At 19.7% G+C, this 18070-nt stretch overlaps 1 protein-coding gene across 1 annotated transcript in view; it reads left to right on the plus strand.

Moving 5' to 3' along the window:
• The window catches only part of LOC117173790 (putative helicase MOV-10), a 30061-nt gene extending 13321 nt beyond the window's left edge, over nucleotides 1-16740 (plus strand). The window contains exons 5-8 of the mRNA XM_033362433.1: nucleotides 1199-1360; nucleotides 5575-5871; nucleotides 12536-12640; nucleotides 16479-16740. Coding sequence (XP_033218324.1) covers nucleotides 1199-1360; nucleotides 5575-5871; nucleotides 12536-12640; nucleotides 16479-16740 — 826 coding nt within the window. The remainder of the gene's footprint in view (nucleotides 1-1198; nucleotides 1361-5574; nucleotides 5872-12535; nucleotides 12641-16478) is intronic.
• The last annotated feature ends 1330 nt before the right edge of the window (nucleotides 16741-18070 follow it).

Genomic DNA, 18070 nt, shown 5'->3' on the forward strand with positions numbered 1-18070 from the left:
TTGACTAAAAATAATATTTTACTGATGAAAATTTAACTATTTTTTTAAAAAGTCATATTTTTTGTCGAAAATTCAACTGAGTTGTTGAAAATTAAACAATTTGGTTCAGAATTCAACAATATTGATTAAAATTCAACTATTTTTTTAAAAATTGAGATATTTGGTTAAAAAAATTATGTTTTTGTGGAAAACTAGAATATTGTGTTAAAAGTCATTTTTTTTGGTTGAAAATTAAACCATTTTGTCGAATATTGAACCTTTTATTAAAAAAGTCATCCTTTTTGTCAGAAAATTCCACTATTTTCTTGAAAAAAATCATATTTTTAATTTAAAATTTTAATTTTTTTGATACAAGATGAACTTTTTATCGAAAATGAATTTTTTAGTGTTAAAAATTCAACTTTTATGTTAAGATTTTGTTCAAATTTCAACAATTTTGTCAAAAAGACATACTTTTTGTTTGAAAATTCAACTGTCTGGATGAAAATTAATCTTTTTAGCCTAAAATTTCAATTATATTGATACAAGATTAACTTTTTATCGAAAATGAATATTTTTAATATTAAAATTTCAACTATTATTTTGAGATGACAACTATTTTGTTGAGAATTTAATTATTTTGTTGAAAATTCAAGTATTTTTTAAAAAATTGAAATATTTGGTTAAAAAAATAAACGCTTTTTGTGGAAAACTAGACTATTGCATTAAAATTAATCTTTTTTGGTTGAAAATTTCACCATTTTGTGGAAAATTGAACTATTTTATTAAAAATAATTTTTTTTCGTCAAAAGTTCAACAATTTTTTTGAAAATTTCACAATTTGGTTGAAAAGTCAACTATATTCTTGAAATTTGAATTATTTGGTTAAAAATTCATCTTTTTTTGGGTGGTAAACTCAACTGTTTCTTTGACTATTAAGCTATTTTAAAATTCAATCCTTTTTGGTACAAAAGTTATTTTTTCTGGTTAAAATTAAACAGATTTGAAATGTTAATCTAAACCTGTTTTGTTCAGTTTATAAAATATTTTTCGTCAAAAATATTACAAGGTTAAAATGCTCATCTTTAAATAATAATTTTCAGGGAAAATGACAAATTTGGTGCGTGAAACATCAGAAAATGTTGAAAATATAAAATTTTGCGACCACCCTGGTTTTTTGTTAAGAAATATTTTTTTCTATTTTTAAATATTTTTTCAGATTCCTCAATATTTATGACGATGATCTTCGATTTGACGTGATGTTTCAGCGTTCAAATTGGCCAATTCGTGCCTGTCATTTTGGGCTTAAGATGATAAATAATTCTAGTTTATCACCCTTGTTGAATCCTGTTGAAGGGGACTACTGCAACAAGCCGAAAGTGTAAGTCAATTTCAGATCGAATTCATACAACATACTGTTTTTTTACATCATTTCTCTTTTTTACCTTTCTAAAAATGTCTTTTTTTTACACATTTTATAAAAAAACCATTTCTCTTTTTTCCTTTTTTTCTAAAAGTGCTCTTTTTTACATTTTTAAAAAAATAATTTATATTTTTGAACTTTCTAAACAAAAAATGTATCTTTTTTATCCTTTTTTTAAAGATAATTTATCTTTTTTATCCTTTAAAAAAACATCTCTTTTTACCCTTTTTCAAAAAATAATATCTTTTTTACCCCCTTTTTTAGAAATAACTTCTATTTTTAAAAATAATTTCTCTTTTTCTCGTTTTCAATAAATTTGCACTTTTTAAAAATTGTTTTTCGCCTAATTGCGAACTGAATTAATAGAACCACTTAGGAAAATCAAACTAATATTGGATCAAAAGACTATTATAACATTTCTGGTTCTCTTTTTTACCCTTTAAAAAATTCTCTTTTTACCCATTTTTTTAAATAATGTCTTTTTTACCATTTAAAAAAAATTATTTCTCTTTTTTACACTTTAAAAAAGTGCTCTTTTTTGCCTTTTTTAAAAAAATAATATCTCTTCTTTACCCTTTAAAAAAAAAAATTATATTTTGACACTTAAAAGAAATATAGTTTATCTTTTTTATCCTTTCTTTTCAAAATAATTTTTTTTTACCTTTTTTTTTAAAAATAATATCTCTTTTTTACCCTTTAAAAAAAATTAGATCTCTTTTTTACCCTTTACAAAAAATTCTCGCTTTACCCACTTTTTAAAAATAATTTATATTTTTACACTTAAAAAAAAAATTTTCCTTTTTTATCCTTTCTTTTAAAAATAATTTATCTTTTTTACCTTTTTTAAAAAAAATATCTCTTTTTTACCCTTTTTTTAGAAAATAATTTCTCTTTTTCCCGTTTTCAATAAATTTGCACTTTTTAAAAATTGTTTTTGCCTAATCGTGAACTGAATTAATACAACCACTTAGGAAAATCAAACAAATTTTGGTTCAAAAGATTATTATAATATTTCTGGTTCAAAGATATCGGTTTTGTTTTTAAACTTATACTATTTGATTGAAAAATTAACTGTTTCGGATTGAAAATTTAATTTTTCTGGTCGAAAAGTCAACTGTATTATAAAAAAACTAGTTTTTTAGGTAGAAAGTATAAATGTTTGGTTCAATATGTAACTGTTTTTGGTTAAAGTTTGATATATTTTGTTTGAAAATTTCACTATCTGGTTAAAAGGTTTTTTTTTCTTTTGGTCGAAAATTCAACTGTTTTATTGAAGATTCGTCTTTTTGGATAGAAAAATCAACTTTTTGGATTTTGATTAATGTTTCACCTTTTTTGTTTTAAAATTCGACGATTTAGATCCAATTTTATCTTGGTATAAATTCAACTGTTTTGATGAAAATTGAACAATTTGGTGAAAATTTGAACTATTTTTTTGAGGATTTCATTATTTTGTCGATAATTGAATTATTTTGTTGAAGATGGAACTATTTTGTTAAAAAATCATCTTTTTTGGTGGAAAATTCAACTATATTTTTAAAAAATACTAATCTTTTTTTTAAATCGAAAATGTAACTATTTTATCGAAAATTTAAGGTTTTTGTTGAAAATTTGAATTTTTTGACTAAAAGTCATTTCCATTTCTGGGAAATTAAACTATATTGTTGAAAATTAAACTATTTTGTTGAAAATTGAGCTTTTTTATTAAAAATTCAACTAAATTGTTAAAAATTAAATTATTTTGTTAAAGATTGAATTATTTTGTTAAAAAATAATCGTCTTTTGGTGGAAAATTCAACTATATTGTTTAAAAATTAAACTATTTTGTTAAAAAGTCATTTTCTTTTTTCGAAAATTCAACTGTATTATTAAAAAAAACTAATTTTTTTTTCATTCAAAATTTAACTATTTTGTTGAAAATTCAGAGTTTTTCTTGAAAATTGAATTATTTGATTAAAACTCATCTTTTTTCATCGTAAAGTCCACTTTTTTGTTGAAAATTCAACTATATTGCCCAAAATTCAAATTATTTTGTTAAGCCATCTTTTGGTCGAAAATCCAACTGTTTTGTAAAAAAAATGGTTTTTTTAGAAAGAAAATTCACTCTTTTGTTTTTGATAAAATTTTAATATTTTTTGTTGGAAAATTTGATCATTGAGATTGTATTTTGTATGTTTAATAATTACATTTTTTTATTGCACTATCAAATATTACATTTATCGTTAAAAATTTATGTGTTTTAGTAATAAGTGGATCTATTCTCTTTTAAAAAGTCATTGTTTTTTATCATGAGTTCTACTTTTTTATTGAAAATTCAAATGTTTATTTGAAAATTGAACTATTTTAATAGGAAATTATTTTTTTAGTGAAAAATGTATCAGTTTCGTTGAAAATTCGCATATTTTGTAGAAAATTCAACAATTCAGTTGAAAATTAAAACTATTTGGTTAAAAAATAATCTTTTTTTGTAAATGATTCAACTGTGGAAAATCGAATTATTTTATTTTTAAAAAGTCATCGTTCTTTTTGAAAAATTGAAATCTTCTGTTGAAAATTCAACAGTATATTTGAAAATTGAACTATTTTGTTCAAAAGGTGAATTTTCTATTAAAATGTTGAATGTTTGACCCAAAAAAATTATTTTAAACAAAATCGTTCAATTTTCAATAAAATAGTAAACTTTTCAGTTAAATTGTTAAATTTTCAACTAAATTGTTAAATTTTTAACAAAACATTTATCATTATTTAAATTTTAATTTACAAAATTTATTTCTAAATTTAATTTTCAAAACATGTACAACATTTAATTATTTCATTTAATTTGCATCAAAATATTTAAATTCTCAACTAAACAGTTTAATTTTTAACTTAATTTTCGACTTCTTTAACAGAATAGTTCGATTTTCAACTAAAAAGTTAAATTTGTAAGTAATTGTTGAATTATCCACAAAAAAGTTCAATTTTATCAACAAAATATTTTAATTTTCAGCAAAATAATTAAAGTTTCAACAAAACAGTTGAATATTTCAACAAAATAGATTAATTCTTACAAAATAGTTCAATTTTCCCATAAACTATTAAACTTTCAACTAAATTATTGAATTTTCGACAAAAAAGATGAATTGTTAACTAAATTGTTTATTTTAACCAACAAAGAAAAATTGTCGACCAAAGAAGATGATTTTTAACAAAACATTTATCATTATTTAATTTTTTGATTTACAAAATTTATTTCTGAATTTAATTTACAAAAAATGTACAAAATTTAATTATTTTATTTAATTGACAACAAAATATTTAAATTCTCAACTAAACAGTTAAATTTTAAAAATAATTTTCGAATTCTTTAACAAAATAGTTCAATTTTCAACTAAAAAGTTAAATGTATAACTAAATTGTTGAATTATCCACAAAAAAGTTTAATTTTCTATTAAAAAAAAATTATCAACAAAATATTTCAATTTTTAACAAAATAGTTTAATTTCGAACAAAATAATTAAAGTTTCAAAAAAACAGTTAAATATTTCAACAAAATAGATTAATTCTGACAGAATAGTTCAATTTTCCAATAAACTATTAAATTTTCGACAAAAAAAAGATGAATTTTTAACTAAATTGTTGAATGTTTAACCAAGAAAGCAAAATTTCCGACCAAAAAAGATTATTTTTAATAAAAAATTTATAATTATTTTATTTTATTATTTAATTTTTTAATTTACAAAATTTATTTCTAAATTTAATTTACAAAAAATGTACAAAATTTAATTATTTCATTTAATTTCCAACAAAATATTTAAATTCTCAACTAAACAGTTTAATTTTTAACTTAATTTTCGAATTATTTAACAAAATAGTTCAATTTTCGACAAAATAGTTAAGTTTTGAACAAAATTGTTAATTTTTCAACATACCAGTTAGATTTTTAACAAAGCAGTTGAATTTTTCGCCAAAATAGATTTTTTTAAACAAAATAGTTTAATTTTTAACTACATTGTTAAATTTTAAACAAAACAGGTAAATTTTTAACAGCATTTAAGAACTCTAATCACCCTATTGTTTTCGTTTCGAGATCATATTTTTCAACGGTAAAATCTGTGAAATTAAATATTAAAAAAGCCTTTGAATTATAACTTTTAATTATTATTATTTTTTTATCATTTAAATTATTTCAGAGGATTGTTCTGGTTCGACGAGAAAGTAAAGAATAATCCCGAGCAGATGCAGGCCGTGCAGAGAATTTTGGGACGGACCGCGTGTCCCTCGCCTTATCTGGTTTTTGGCCCGCCTGGAACTGGAAAAACGGCGACAATTGTCGAGGCAATTTCCCAGATTTGGAAAAGTGATCCATTGAAAAGTCGAATTTTAGTCTGCACTCCTTCAAATGCGGCCGCGGACGAAATTGCGAGGCGCTTACTACGAAATATGTCGCAATATTTGATTTGTCGAATGAACAGTCCATCCAGAGACAAGTGAGCAATTTTATATTTAATTTTCTTATTTATTATACATTTTTTTTTATAGTTTAATTAACAAAATTTAATTTAATTTAACAAAATCTAATTAAAAAAACAGAGAAATTACTTCTGATTGTGGAAAAATTCAAATTTTTTATAATTATAATTAATTGTAATCAATTTAGAAAAGTAACTTATATTTTATCTACAGTCGAGGATTTTTCAAAATATCTCGGTTTATTCTAATTAATGCATAATTTATTATTGAATGGTTTTTTATATTCAATTTTAAGAAGAAGCTTTTTTAATTTTTTTGCAAAACATACAAAAAGAATAATTTTCTCAATATTTTTCTTTTAATTTAGAATTTTTTGACATCGAATGGGTTTTTTTCTAAATTATTTTTTTCTTGTTTGAAGATTCATCATTGTAATTGAAAATGTCACTAGTTTTTGAAAATAATTGTTTTCTAAACTGGTTGTTGAAAAATGAATCATTTTGTTAAAAATTGAACTCTTTTTTTGTTTAATTATCCTTTTCGATGAAAAATTCAACTGTTTTCTTTAAAATTCAAGACTAGTTGAAAATTCAACTTTTTTGTTTAAAATGAACCATTTTGTTAAAAATTAAACTATTTTGATAAAGAAATCATTTTTTGTTGTTGAAAAATTCAACAATTTATTTAATAACTCAAATTTTTTAATTGAAAAATTAACTATTTTGTTAAAAACTAAACTATTTTGATTAGAAATAATCTTTTCTGTTGAAAAATTCAACTGTTTTGTTCAAAATTCAACAATTTAGTTGAAAATTCAACTTTTTTTGTTGAAAAATTAACTATTTTGTCAAAAATTATACTATTTTTTTTTTCATCTTTGACATGAAATTTAATAATTTAGTTGAAAATTTCAACTGTTTTGTTCAAAATTCAACAATTTAGTTGAAAATTCAACTTTTTTGATAAAGAAATAATTTTTTGTTGTTGAAAAATTCAACAGTTTTGTTGAAAATTCAACAATTTTTTTAATAATTCAACTTTTTTAATTAAAAAATTAACTATTTTGTTAAAAATTAAACTATTCTGATTAAAAATCATCTTTTCTGTTGAAAAATGAACTATTTTGTCAAAAATTAAACTATTTTTTTTGCATCTTTGACATGAAATTTAATAATTTATTTGAAAATCTTAACTGTTTCGTTCAAAATTCAACTTTTTTTGTTGAAAAATGAACTATTTGTTGAAAAATTTACTATTTTGTTAAAAATTGAACTACAATAATAAAAAATGATTCTGTTGTTGAAAAATCAATTATTTTGTTAAAAGTTGAACTCTTTTTTCTTAAGTATCTTTTTTGATGAAAAATTCAACTGTTTTGTTGAAAATTCAACAATTTAGTTAAAAATTCAAGTTTTTTGTTGAAAAATGAACCATTTAAAAAAAAATTAAACTATATTGATAAAAAAAAATAATTTTTTGTTGTTGAAAAATTCAACTGTTTTGTTGAAAATTTAACAATTTATTTAATAACTCAACTTTTTTATTTCAAAAATGAACTATTTTATTAAAAATTAAACTATTTTGTTTAAAATCCATTTTTCTGTAGAAAAGTTCAACTCTTCTGTTCAAAATTCAACAATTTAGTTGAAATTTTAATTTTTTTGTTAAAAAGTTAACTATTTTGTTAAAAATTGAATTATTTTTATAAAAAAATCTTTTTTTGATAAAAAATTCAACTGTTTTGTTGCAAATTCAACAATTTATTTGAAAATTGAAACTTTTTTTATTAAAAAATTAACAATTTGTAGAATCATTAATTATTACGTTAAAAATTAAACTATTTTGATGAAGAATCATTTCTTGTTGAAAAATTCAACTGTTTTGTTGAAAATTCAACAATTTATTTAATAACTCAACTTTTTTTAATTGAAAAATTAACTATTTTGTTAAAAATTAAACTATTTTGATTAAAATTTATCTTTTCTGTTGAAAAATATAACTGCTTTGTTCAAAATTCAACAATTTAGTTGAAAATTCGACTTTTTGTTGTTGAAAAATTAACTATTTTGTCAAAAATTCAACTTTTTTTTTTTGCATCTTTGGCATGAAATTTAATAATTTAGTTGAAAATTTCAACGGTTCTGTTGAAAATTCACCAATTTAGTTAAAAATTCAACTTTTTTGTTAAAAAATTAACTATTTTGTTAAAAATTAAACTATTTTGATAAAGAAATCATTTTTTGTTGTTGAAAAATTCATCTGTTTTGTTGAAAATTCAAGAATTAAGTGAAAAATTCAAGTTTTTTTTTTAAATTAACTATTTTGTTGAAAAATTAACTATTTTGATTAAAAAAATCATTTTTTGTTTTTGAAAAATTCAACTGTTTTGTTGAAAATTTAACAATTTATTTAAAAACTCTACTTTTTTCCTGAAAAATTGATTATTTTATTTAAAAATAAACTATATTGATTAAAATCCATCTTTTCCGTTGAAAAATTTGACTGTTTTGTTCAAAATTCAACTTTTTTTGTTAAAAAATTAACTATTTTGTTAAAAATCGAATTATTTTTATAACAACATTTTTTTTTTGATAAAAAATTCAACTGTTTTGTTCCAAATTCAACAATTTATTTGAAAACTCAACTTTTTTTCTTGAAAAATTAACTGTTTATAGAATAATTAATTATTTCGTTAAAAATTGAACTATTTTGATAAAGAATCATCTTTTGTTCAAAAATTCAACTGTTTTGTTGAAAATTAAAGAATTAAGTGAAAAATTGAAGTTTTTTTTTAAATTAACTATTTCGTTGAAAAATATAACTGTTTTGTTCAAAATTCAATAATTTAGTTGAAAATTCGACTTTTTGTTGTTGAAAAATGAACTATTTTGTCAAAAATTCAACTATTTTTTTTTTGCATCTTTGACATGAAATTTAATAATTTAGTTGAAAATTTCAACTGTTCTGTTGAAAATTCACCAATTTAGTTAAAAATTCAACTTTTTTGTTAAAAAATTAACTATTTTGTTAAAAATTAAACTATTTTGATAAAGAAATCATTTTTTGTTGTTGAAAAATTCATCTGTTTTGTTGAAAATTCAAGAATTAAGTGAAAAATTCAAGTTTTTTTTTTAAATTAACTATTTTGTTGAAAAATTAACTATTTTGATAAAAAAAATCATTTTTTTGTTTTTGAAAAATTCAACTGTTTTGTTGAAAATTTCACAATTTATTTAAAAACTCTACTTTTTTCCTGAAAAATTGATTATTTTATTAAAAAATAAACTATATTGATTAAAATCCATCTTTTCTGTTGAAAAATTTGACTGTTTTGTTCAAGATTCAACAATTTAGTTGAAAATTCAACTTTTTTTTGTTAAAAAATTAATTATTTTGTTAAAAATCGAATTATTTTTATAACAACATTTTTTTTTTGATAAAAAATTCAACTGTTTTGCTCAAAATTCAACAATTTGGATTTATTAAATTGAACGAACAGAATGAACAAAACAGTTAAATTTTCCAACAAAAAAGATTCCTTTTAACAAAGTAGTTTATTTTTCAACAAAAAAGTTTAATTTTTTAACAATAAAAAATGATTTTTTATCAAAATATTTCAATTTTTAACAAAATAGTTAATTTTTAAACAAATTTTTTTTAAAGTATCTTTTCTGATGAAAAATTCAACTGTTTTGTTAAAAACTCAACAATTTAGTTGAAAATTCAACTTTTCTTTTGTTGAAAAATGAAAAATTCAATTGTTTTGTTTAAAATTCTAGACTACTTGAAAATTCAACTTTTTTGTTGAAAAATTAACTACTTTGTCAAAAATTCAACTGTTTTGTTACAAATTCAAAAATTTATTTGAAGATTGCACTATTTTAATAGAAAATCATCTTTTATGAAAAATTAATCTTTTTTTGTGGAAAATTCACATATTTTATAGAAAATTGAATGATTTAGTTAAAAAATCATCTTTTTGGTGGAAAATTTAACTTTTTTGTTAAAAAATCAACAATTTATATGAAAAATCAACTGTTTTGTTGAAAATTCAACAATTTAGTTTAAAATTAAAACTATTTTGTCGAAAAATCATCGTTTTTTGTTAAAAATGCAACTGTTTTGTTGAAAATTCAACAATTTAGTTGAAAGTATAACTGTTTTGTTATGAAACATTCTTCTCTGGTGAAAAATTATAAATTTTTTGTTGAAAATTGAACTGGTTGAGTGAAAACTGATATTCATTTGAATAAAAATTAGTACTCTTTAATTAAAAAATTAACTTTTTTTGTTAAAAACTCTTCTTTTCAGTGAAAAATTAAATTTCTTTGTTGAAAAATCAACAATTTATTTGAAAAATCAACCATTTTATTGAAAATGCAACAATTTAGTGGAAAATTAAAAGTATTTGGTTAAAAAGTTTATTTTTTGGGAGAAAAAGTCAACTGTTTTGTTGAAAATTCAATTATTTTGTTGAAAAATTCAACAATTTAGTTGAAAATTAATATTCATTTGAATAAAAATGAATACTTTTTAATTAAAAAATCAACTATTTTGTTAAAAAATGTTCGTTTTAGTTAAAAATTTAACTTTTTTGTTGAAAAATGTGCAATTTGTATTAAAAATGAACTATTTTATAGAAAATGCAACAATTTAGTTGAACATTGATATTAAATTGAATAAAAATTAGTATTTTTTTAATTAAAAAATTAACTATTTTTGTTAAAAGGTCTTTTCAGTGAAAAATTAATCTTTATTTGAAAATTGATATTAATTTGAATAAAAATTAGTATTTTTTTAATTAAAAAATCAACTATTTTGTTAAAAAGTCTCCTTTTTAGTGAAAAATATAACTTTATTGTTGGAAAATCAACAATTTATTTGAAACATTAACTATTTTATTGCAAATTCAACAATTTAGGTGAAAATTAAAATTATTTGGTTAAAAAGTAATCTTTCTGGTGAAAAAGTCAACTGTTTTGTTTTAAATTCTATTAATTTGTTGAAAATTCCACAATTTAGTTGAAAATTGATATTAATTAGAATAAAAATGAATATTTTTTTAATTAAAAAATCAACTATTTTTTTAAAAAGTCTCCTTTTTAGTGAAAAATTTAACTTCTTTGTTGAAAAATGTACAATTTATATTAAAAATTAACTATTTTATTGAAAGTGCAACAATTTAGTTGAAAATTAAAAGTATGTGGTTACAAAGTCATCTTTTTGGTGAAAAAGTCAACTGTTTTGTTGTGAATTCAATTATTTTGTTGAAAATTCCACAATTTAGTTGAAAATTGATATTAATTTGAATAAAAATTAGTATTTTTTTAATTAAAAATCAACTATTTTGTTCAAAAGTCTTCTTTTCAGTGAATAATTTAACTTTCTTGTTGGAAAATCAACAATTTATTTGAAAAATTAACTATTTTATTGAAAATTCAACAATTTAGGTGAAAATTAAAAGTATTTGGTTAAAAAGTAATCTTTTTGGTTAAAAAGTCAACTGTTTTGTTGTAAATTCAATTATTTTGTTGAAAATTCCACAATTTAGTTGAAAATTGATTTTAATTTGAATAAAATTAGTATTTTTTAAATTAAAAAATGAACTATTTTGTTCAAAAATCTTCTTTTATGGAAGAATTTAACTTTCCTGTTGGAAAATCAACAATTTATTTGAAAAATTAATTATTTTATTGCAAATTCAACAATTTAGGTGAAAATTAAAAGTATTTGGTTAAAAAGTCAACTGTTTAGTTGTAAATTCAATTATTTTGTTGAAAATCCATCAATTTAGTTGAAAATTGATATTAATTTGAATAAAAATTAGTATTTTTTTACTTAAAAATTCAACTATTTTTTTTAAAAAGTCTCCTTTTTAGTGAATATTTAACTTCTTTCTTGAAAAATGTACAATTCATATTAAAAATTAACTATTTTATTGAAAATGCAACAATTTAGTTGAAAATTAAAAGTATTTGAGTGAAAATTCAACAATTTAGTTGGAAATTGAACTATTTGGGTCAACATTGATATTTTCTATTTAGAAATTAAACTAATTGTTTCGAAAAATAATATACTTTGTGAAAAATTCGACATTTGTAGAAAATAAGTCTTTATTGTTGAAAACTCATCTTTTTCGTATATAATTCAACTTTTCCAGTCTGTTGAGATGAGTTTATTTTTGGGGAAAATTTAACTATTTTGTTCTCTTTTTCATTGAAATTTAATCCTCTTGTTTAAAAATTCTTCTTTTCGATTAAAAATGCAACTATTCCAGTTAAATATTTATCATTTTAGTTCAAAATTAATCCTTTAAGGTGACAATAAAATTATTTTCTGAAAAATTAAAGTACTAACTATTCCATTTTTAAATTGAAAATTGCTATTTTTTAGTCAAAAAGTTGTCTTTTTTAAATTAAAAATTAAACTATTTTGTTGAAAAATGAACTATTATGTCGAAATTCGAGCTATTTTGTTAAAAAATCATCTTTTTGGTGAAAAATAACTTTTTTATTAAAAAATCAACAATTTATTTGAAAAATCAACTATTTTATTGAAAATTAAACAATTTAGTTGGAAATTCAACAATTTAGTTGAAAATTGATATTTTTTAGTAAAAAATGTAAGTATTTTTTTCAAAATTAATTTTATTTTGCAATTTTTTGCTCTGTTGTGATTTAGGGATGACATAGACGAAAGTATTCGTGGCTGCTCGCATTTCTTCATGACCAAGGAACTCCTCACCCGAAAGAAAATAATCATAACGACCCTCATAACATGCGTCAGGTAAAAATTAATTTTAATTTTATGATTTAGTTAAAACTTTGTTTTTTTTTGTGTTTAAAATTATTTTTATTTAGTTGAAAATTTAATTATATTGCAGAAAATTTAACGTTTTTGTAAAAAATTCATTTTCATGTATTTGAGAATAAATTTTTTAAAACGAAAATGTTATAATATTTTTTTTAAATTTATGTTTTTGTTTTATTTTAAAAAGCAACTATTTATTCGAAAATGTATTTTTTTTTGAAAATCTAATTATTTGTCAGAAAGTTCATCTTTTTGGTAGAAAATTCCACGATTTTGTTTAAAAATCCAACTATTTGACTCAAAATTAATTTTTGATTTTAAAATTCGTCGTTTTTGGTTTGACAATTTTATTATTTTAATCGGAAATTCAACTATTTGATTCAAAATTATCATTTCGTGAAATATTGTTTTAAACTGAAAATTTGACTATTCCAATTACGTATTCCATAATTTTAGTTAGAAATTTACATTTTTGGTTGAAAATTAATTTTTTTAAATCAAAATTTAGCAATTTAATCTTTAGTTTACAATTTATTTTTCTTTAGTTGAAAATTAATATGTTTTTCGAAAAAGTCTTTTTTTTTGTAGAAATACAACTATCACAGTCAAAGATTAATCATTTTATTTGAAAATCCATCATTTTTGTTTCGAACTTGTGGTTTTGTATGCTGAAAATTAATTTTTTTAAATGAATATATTTAATTTTTTGTTTTAAAAATTGGTATTTTTTGGTTGAAAATTCATGTTTTTTGTTTGTAAAAATTAATTTTTTGGTAGAAAATTCAACCATTCCAGTTAAATATTTATAATTTTATTTTAAAATTCATATTTTTGTTTTAAAATGTAAATATTCCAGTTGAAGATTCATAATTTAAGTTGCAAATTTATCAGTTTAGTGGAAAGTAAATTTTTTCAACTGAAAATTTAACCGTTCTACTTTAAGTTGAAAATTGACGTCTTCTTTTTAAAAATTTAAAAATTTGAACGTAAATTATTGTTTTTTAATTGAAAATTCATTTATTTCGTTGAGAATTCAGGTATGTTGTTAAAAAGAAAACTTTCTTGATAGAAAATCGAGTTCTTGTAGAAAAGGATGTTTTTCTTCGAAAGTTAATCTCGTTGTTTACAAATTCTTCTTTTTAATTCAAAATTCAGTTATTCCAGTTTAAAATATTCATAATTTTAGTTGAAAATTTATCTTTCAGGTTAGAAATAAATTGATTTGGTTAAAAAAAAATTTTTTTTAATAACATTTAATTTTGTAATTAAAAATTCATAATTTTCTTTAAAAATTAATTTTTCTGAATGAAAAATGAGCTATTTCGTTGAAAATTTGTTTCTTTTTTGTTTGAAAATAATTTTTTCTTAATCGAAAAATTAAAATACTATTTCAGTTGAATATTCCATAATTATAGTTAAAAAATTGTTTCAATAAGAATTCATCATTTTAATTAAAAATTAATTTCTTTGAATGAAAAATGAGCTATTTCATTGACAATTTGTTTATTTTTTTGGATTGAAATAATTTTTTTTTAAACTGAAAATGAAAATACTATTTCAATTGAATATTCCAGAATTATGATTAAAAATAATTTTTTCATCGAAAATTCATCATTTTAATTAAAAATTAATTTCTTTGAATGGAAAATGAGCTACTTCATTGGCAATTTGCTTATTTTTTTGGTTGGAAATAACTTTTTTCTTAAACTAAAAATACAAAAACTATTTCAGTTCAATATTTCCGAATTATAGTTAAAAATTAATTTTTTTCTTGAAAATTTATCATTTTAATTAAAAATTAATGCCTTTGAAAATTAGCTATTTCATTAAATTTATTTCTTTTTTAGTTGAAAATAATTTTGTTCTTAAACAAAAAATACAAATATAATTCCATTTGTATATTCCAGAATTATAGTTAAAAATTCATATTTTAATTGAAAATTCATCATTTTAATTAAAATCTATTTTTTTTTAATAAAAAAAAAGCTATGTCATTGAAAATTTGTTTCTTTTTTGTTTGAAAATAATTTTGTCCTTAAACTAAAAATGAAAATACTATTCCAGTTAAATATTCTAGAATTATAGTTATAAATAATTTTTACATCGAAAATTCATCATTTTAATAAAAAATTAATTTCTTGCAAATTGAGCTTTTTCATTTAATTTATTTATTTTTTGGTTGGAGATAACTTTTTTCTTAAACTAAAAATACAAAAACTATTTCAGTTCAATATTTCCGAATTATAGTTAAAATTTAATTTTTTTTCTTGAAAATTATCATTTTAATTAAAAATTAATTTCTTTGAAAATGAGTTATTTCATTAAATTGATTTCTTTTTTAGTTGAAAATAATTTTGTTCTTAAACAAAAAATACAAATATAATTCCAGTTGAATATTCCAGAATTATAGTTAAAAATTCATATTTTAATCGAAAATTCATCATTTTAATTAAAAATTAATTTCTTTGAAATTGAGCTATTTCATTAAATTTATTTCTTTTTTGGTTTGAAATAATTTTTTTCCTCAACTAAAAATACAAAAACTATTGCAGTTAAATATTCCAGAATTATAGTTAAAAATTCATTATTTTAATTAAAATTTAATTTCTTTGAATGAAAAATGAGCTATTTCATTGAAAATTTATTTCTTTTTTGGTTGAAAATAATTTTGTGCTTAAAGTAAAAATGAAAATAATATTCCAGTTGAATTTTTCAGAATTATAGTTAAAAATTCATTTTTTAATCGATAATTCGTTATTTTAATTAAAAATTCATTTCTTTGAATAAAAAATGAGCTATTTTATTAAAAATTTGTTTCTTTTTGGTTGAAAATAATTTTTTTCTTAAACTAAAAATTAAAATACTATTTCAGTTGAATATTTCAGAATTATAGTTAAAAATTTATTTTTTAATCGAAGATTCATCATTTTAATTCAAATTTAATTTTTTTGGAATGAAAAATGAGCTATTTTATTAAAAATTTGTTTCTTTTTTGGTTGTAAATAATTTTTTTCTAAACTAAAAATACAAATACAATTTCAGTTGTATATTCCAGAATTATAGTTAAAATTTCATTTTTTAATCGAAGATTGATCATTTTAATTCAAATTTAATTTTTTTTGAATGAAAAATGAGCTATTTCATTGAAAATTTGTTTCTTTTTTGGTTGAAAATAATTTTGTTCCTAAACTGAAAATGAAAATACTTTTTCAGTCAAATATTCCATAATTATAGTTAAAAATTAATTTTTTTTGTATTGAAAATTCATCATTTTAATTTAAAATTAATTTCTTTCAATGAAAACTGAGCTATTTCATTGAAAATTTGTTTATTTTTTTGGATTGAAATAATTTTTTTTTAAACTGAAAATGAAAATACTATTTCAATTGAATATTCCAGAATTATAGTTGAAAATAAAAATTATTTTTTTGTTTGAAAATGAATCTGATTGTTTAAAAAATCATCTTTTTAGTTCAAAATTCAATTTTTTCAGTTGAATATTTATAAGTTTGTTTGAAAATTAATCTTTTTGGTTTAAAATTTCACTATTCCAGTTGAAGATTTATAATTTTATTAAAAAATTCATTTAATTGCAATATTTTGCTCTGTTATGTTAAAGGATTTAAAAAAAATGAAGTTCATAATTTTAAATAAATGAAAAACTTTACCGTGTAAAACCGGTAATTTCAATTTTTTCCTGAATCGGCATCCTGCCGACACTCTGAAAATTTTACTATTTATTTATTTTTTTTTAATTGAAAAGTTCAATAGATTTCGATTTGAAATCTGAGGAATTACGACTTGAATTTTTCAGACTAGTAAGAATGGATTTTTGGCAGAACCATTTTGGCTATATTTTCATTGATGAGGCAGCGCAGGCAACACAACCGGAAACTTTAATTCCCTTAGGATTATTGAGTCCCGAAAATGAAGGTTTTATCGGAAGATTTGACGGTCAGCTCGTTTTGTCTGGAGACCCGAAACAGTTGGGACCAATTGTCAGTACAAAAATTGGTCAACATCTTTTAGGTAACAATCAATTCTTTTCAGATCTACATCATTTAAAAAAATATTAATTTAATTAAATTAATTAATTAGTTTATTAATTTCTAAGTGATTGATAAAAGAGTTTATTTTTAACCAGAAAACTTTAATGCCCAATATTTTTATTTAGAAATTTTATTATTTAAATAAAAATTGAATTCTTTGTTGAAAATTCAGCAATCTGGTTAAAAAGTCATACTTTCAAAAATTCGTCGTTTTCGTTTGATTTCATAAATGTAATTCGTGTTTTATTTGTTTAAACGTTAATTTTTTAATTGAAAATTGATCCATTTTGGTTGAAAATTCAAGTGATTCGTTTTATATGAACATTTTTGATAAAACTTTTCATTCTTAAATGGAATATTTAAATTTTTAGTTTGTAAAAGTAATTTTCAATACAAAAAAAAAAGAGAAATTTCAAGAAAATATTTCAATCTTCAAGAAATACAATTATTTATGAACAAAGTTATTCAACTTTTAACCAGTCCGTTGAGTTTTCAACCAAAAAATATCAATAATTTTGTATGAAAAATTTAATTTGATAATAAATTTAAAAAATGTACAATTAAAAACTATTTATTTATTTATTATTAAAAACAAAAAAAAAAGATTTTCTGAATATAAAATATAACAGTAAACTAAAATAATAAGTAAAATTAAAAAAAAAAAAATAGTGTCATAAAATTTTTCAAATATTACAAATGAACTTTAATGTACTTTTAAAATGTTAATCTTTTCTTGTAAATTTGTTTAAATTCCTATTTATCGTGCTGAAAGTTCATTCTTTTTGTGTTGAAAAGTCTACTATTAAATTTTTCCTTCAGAATTTATTATTTTTTTTAATCAAACATTTTATTATTTGATTCAAAATTGAATTATTTTGTTGAAAAATCAACAATTTTTGATAAAACTTTATATTCTAAGTTTGAAAATTCAAATTTTTCTTTAAAAATTCAAATTTTTGCTTGAAAATTAAACAATTTTTAGGAGATTTAACTATTTATTTGGAAATTAATTTATTTTGTTGAAAATTCATCTTTTTCGGTTAAACTCAATTCTTTGGTTAAAAATACAACTGGTTGGTTAAAAATTGTTGCTTTTTTTAGTTACATTTTTTATTTTTTAACTGAAAATTTAACTTTTTGTTTTAAAACTTAAACTAATTTGTTGTAAATTAATTTTTTGGTTAAAAAATTCATATTTTCTACTTGAAAAGTCATATTTTCTAGTTGAAAGTTCAAATTTTTGGTAGAAAATTTATAATTTCGACTCGAAAATTAAACAATTTGGTAGAAAATTTAACAGCTTGGTTAGAAATTGATTGAAAATTCATCTTTTTTCAGTAGAAAATCATTTTTTTAT

The sequence above is a fragment of the Belonocnema kinseyi genome, chromosome 5 (assembly GCF_010883055.1).
Source record: "Belonocnema kinseyi isolate 2016_QV_RU_SX_M_011 chromosome 5, B_treatae_v1, whole genome shotgun sequence".
NCBI lineage: Eukaryota > Metazoa > Arthropoda > Insecta > Hymenoptera > Cynipidae > Belonocnema > Belonocnema kinseyi.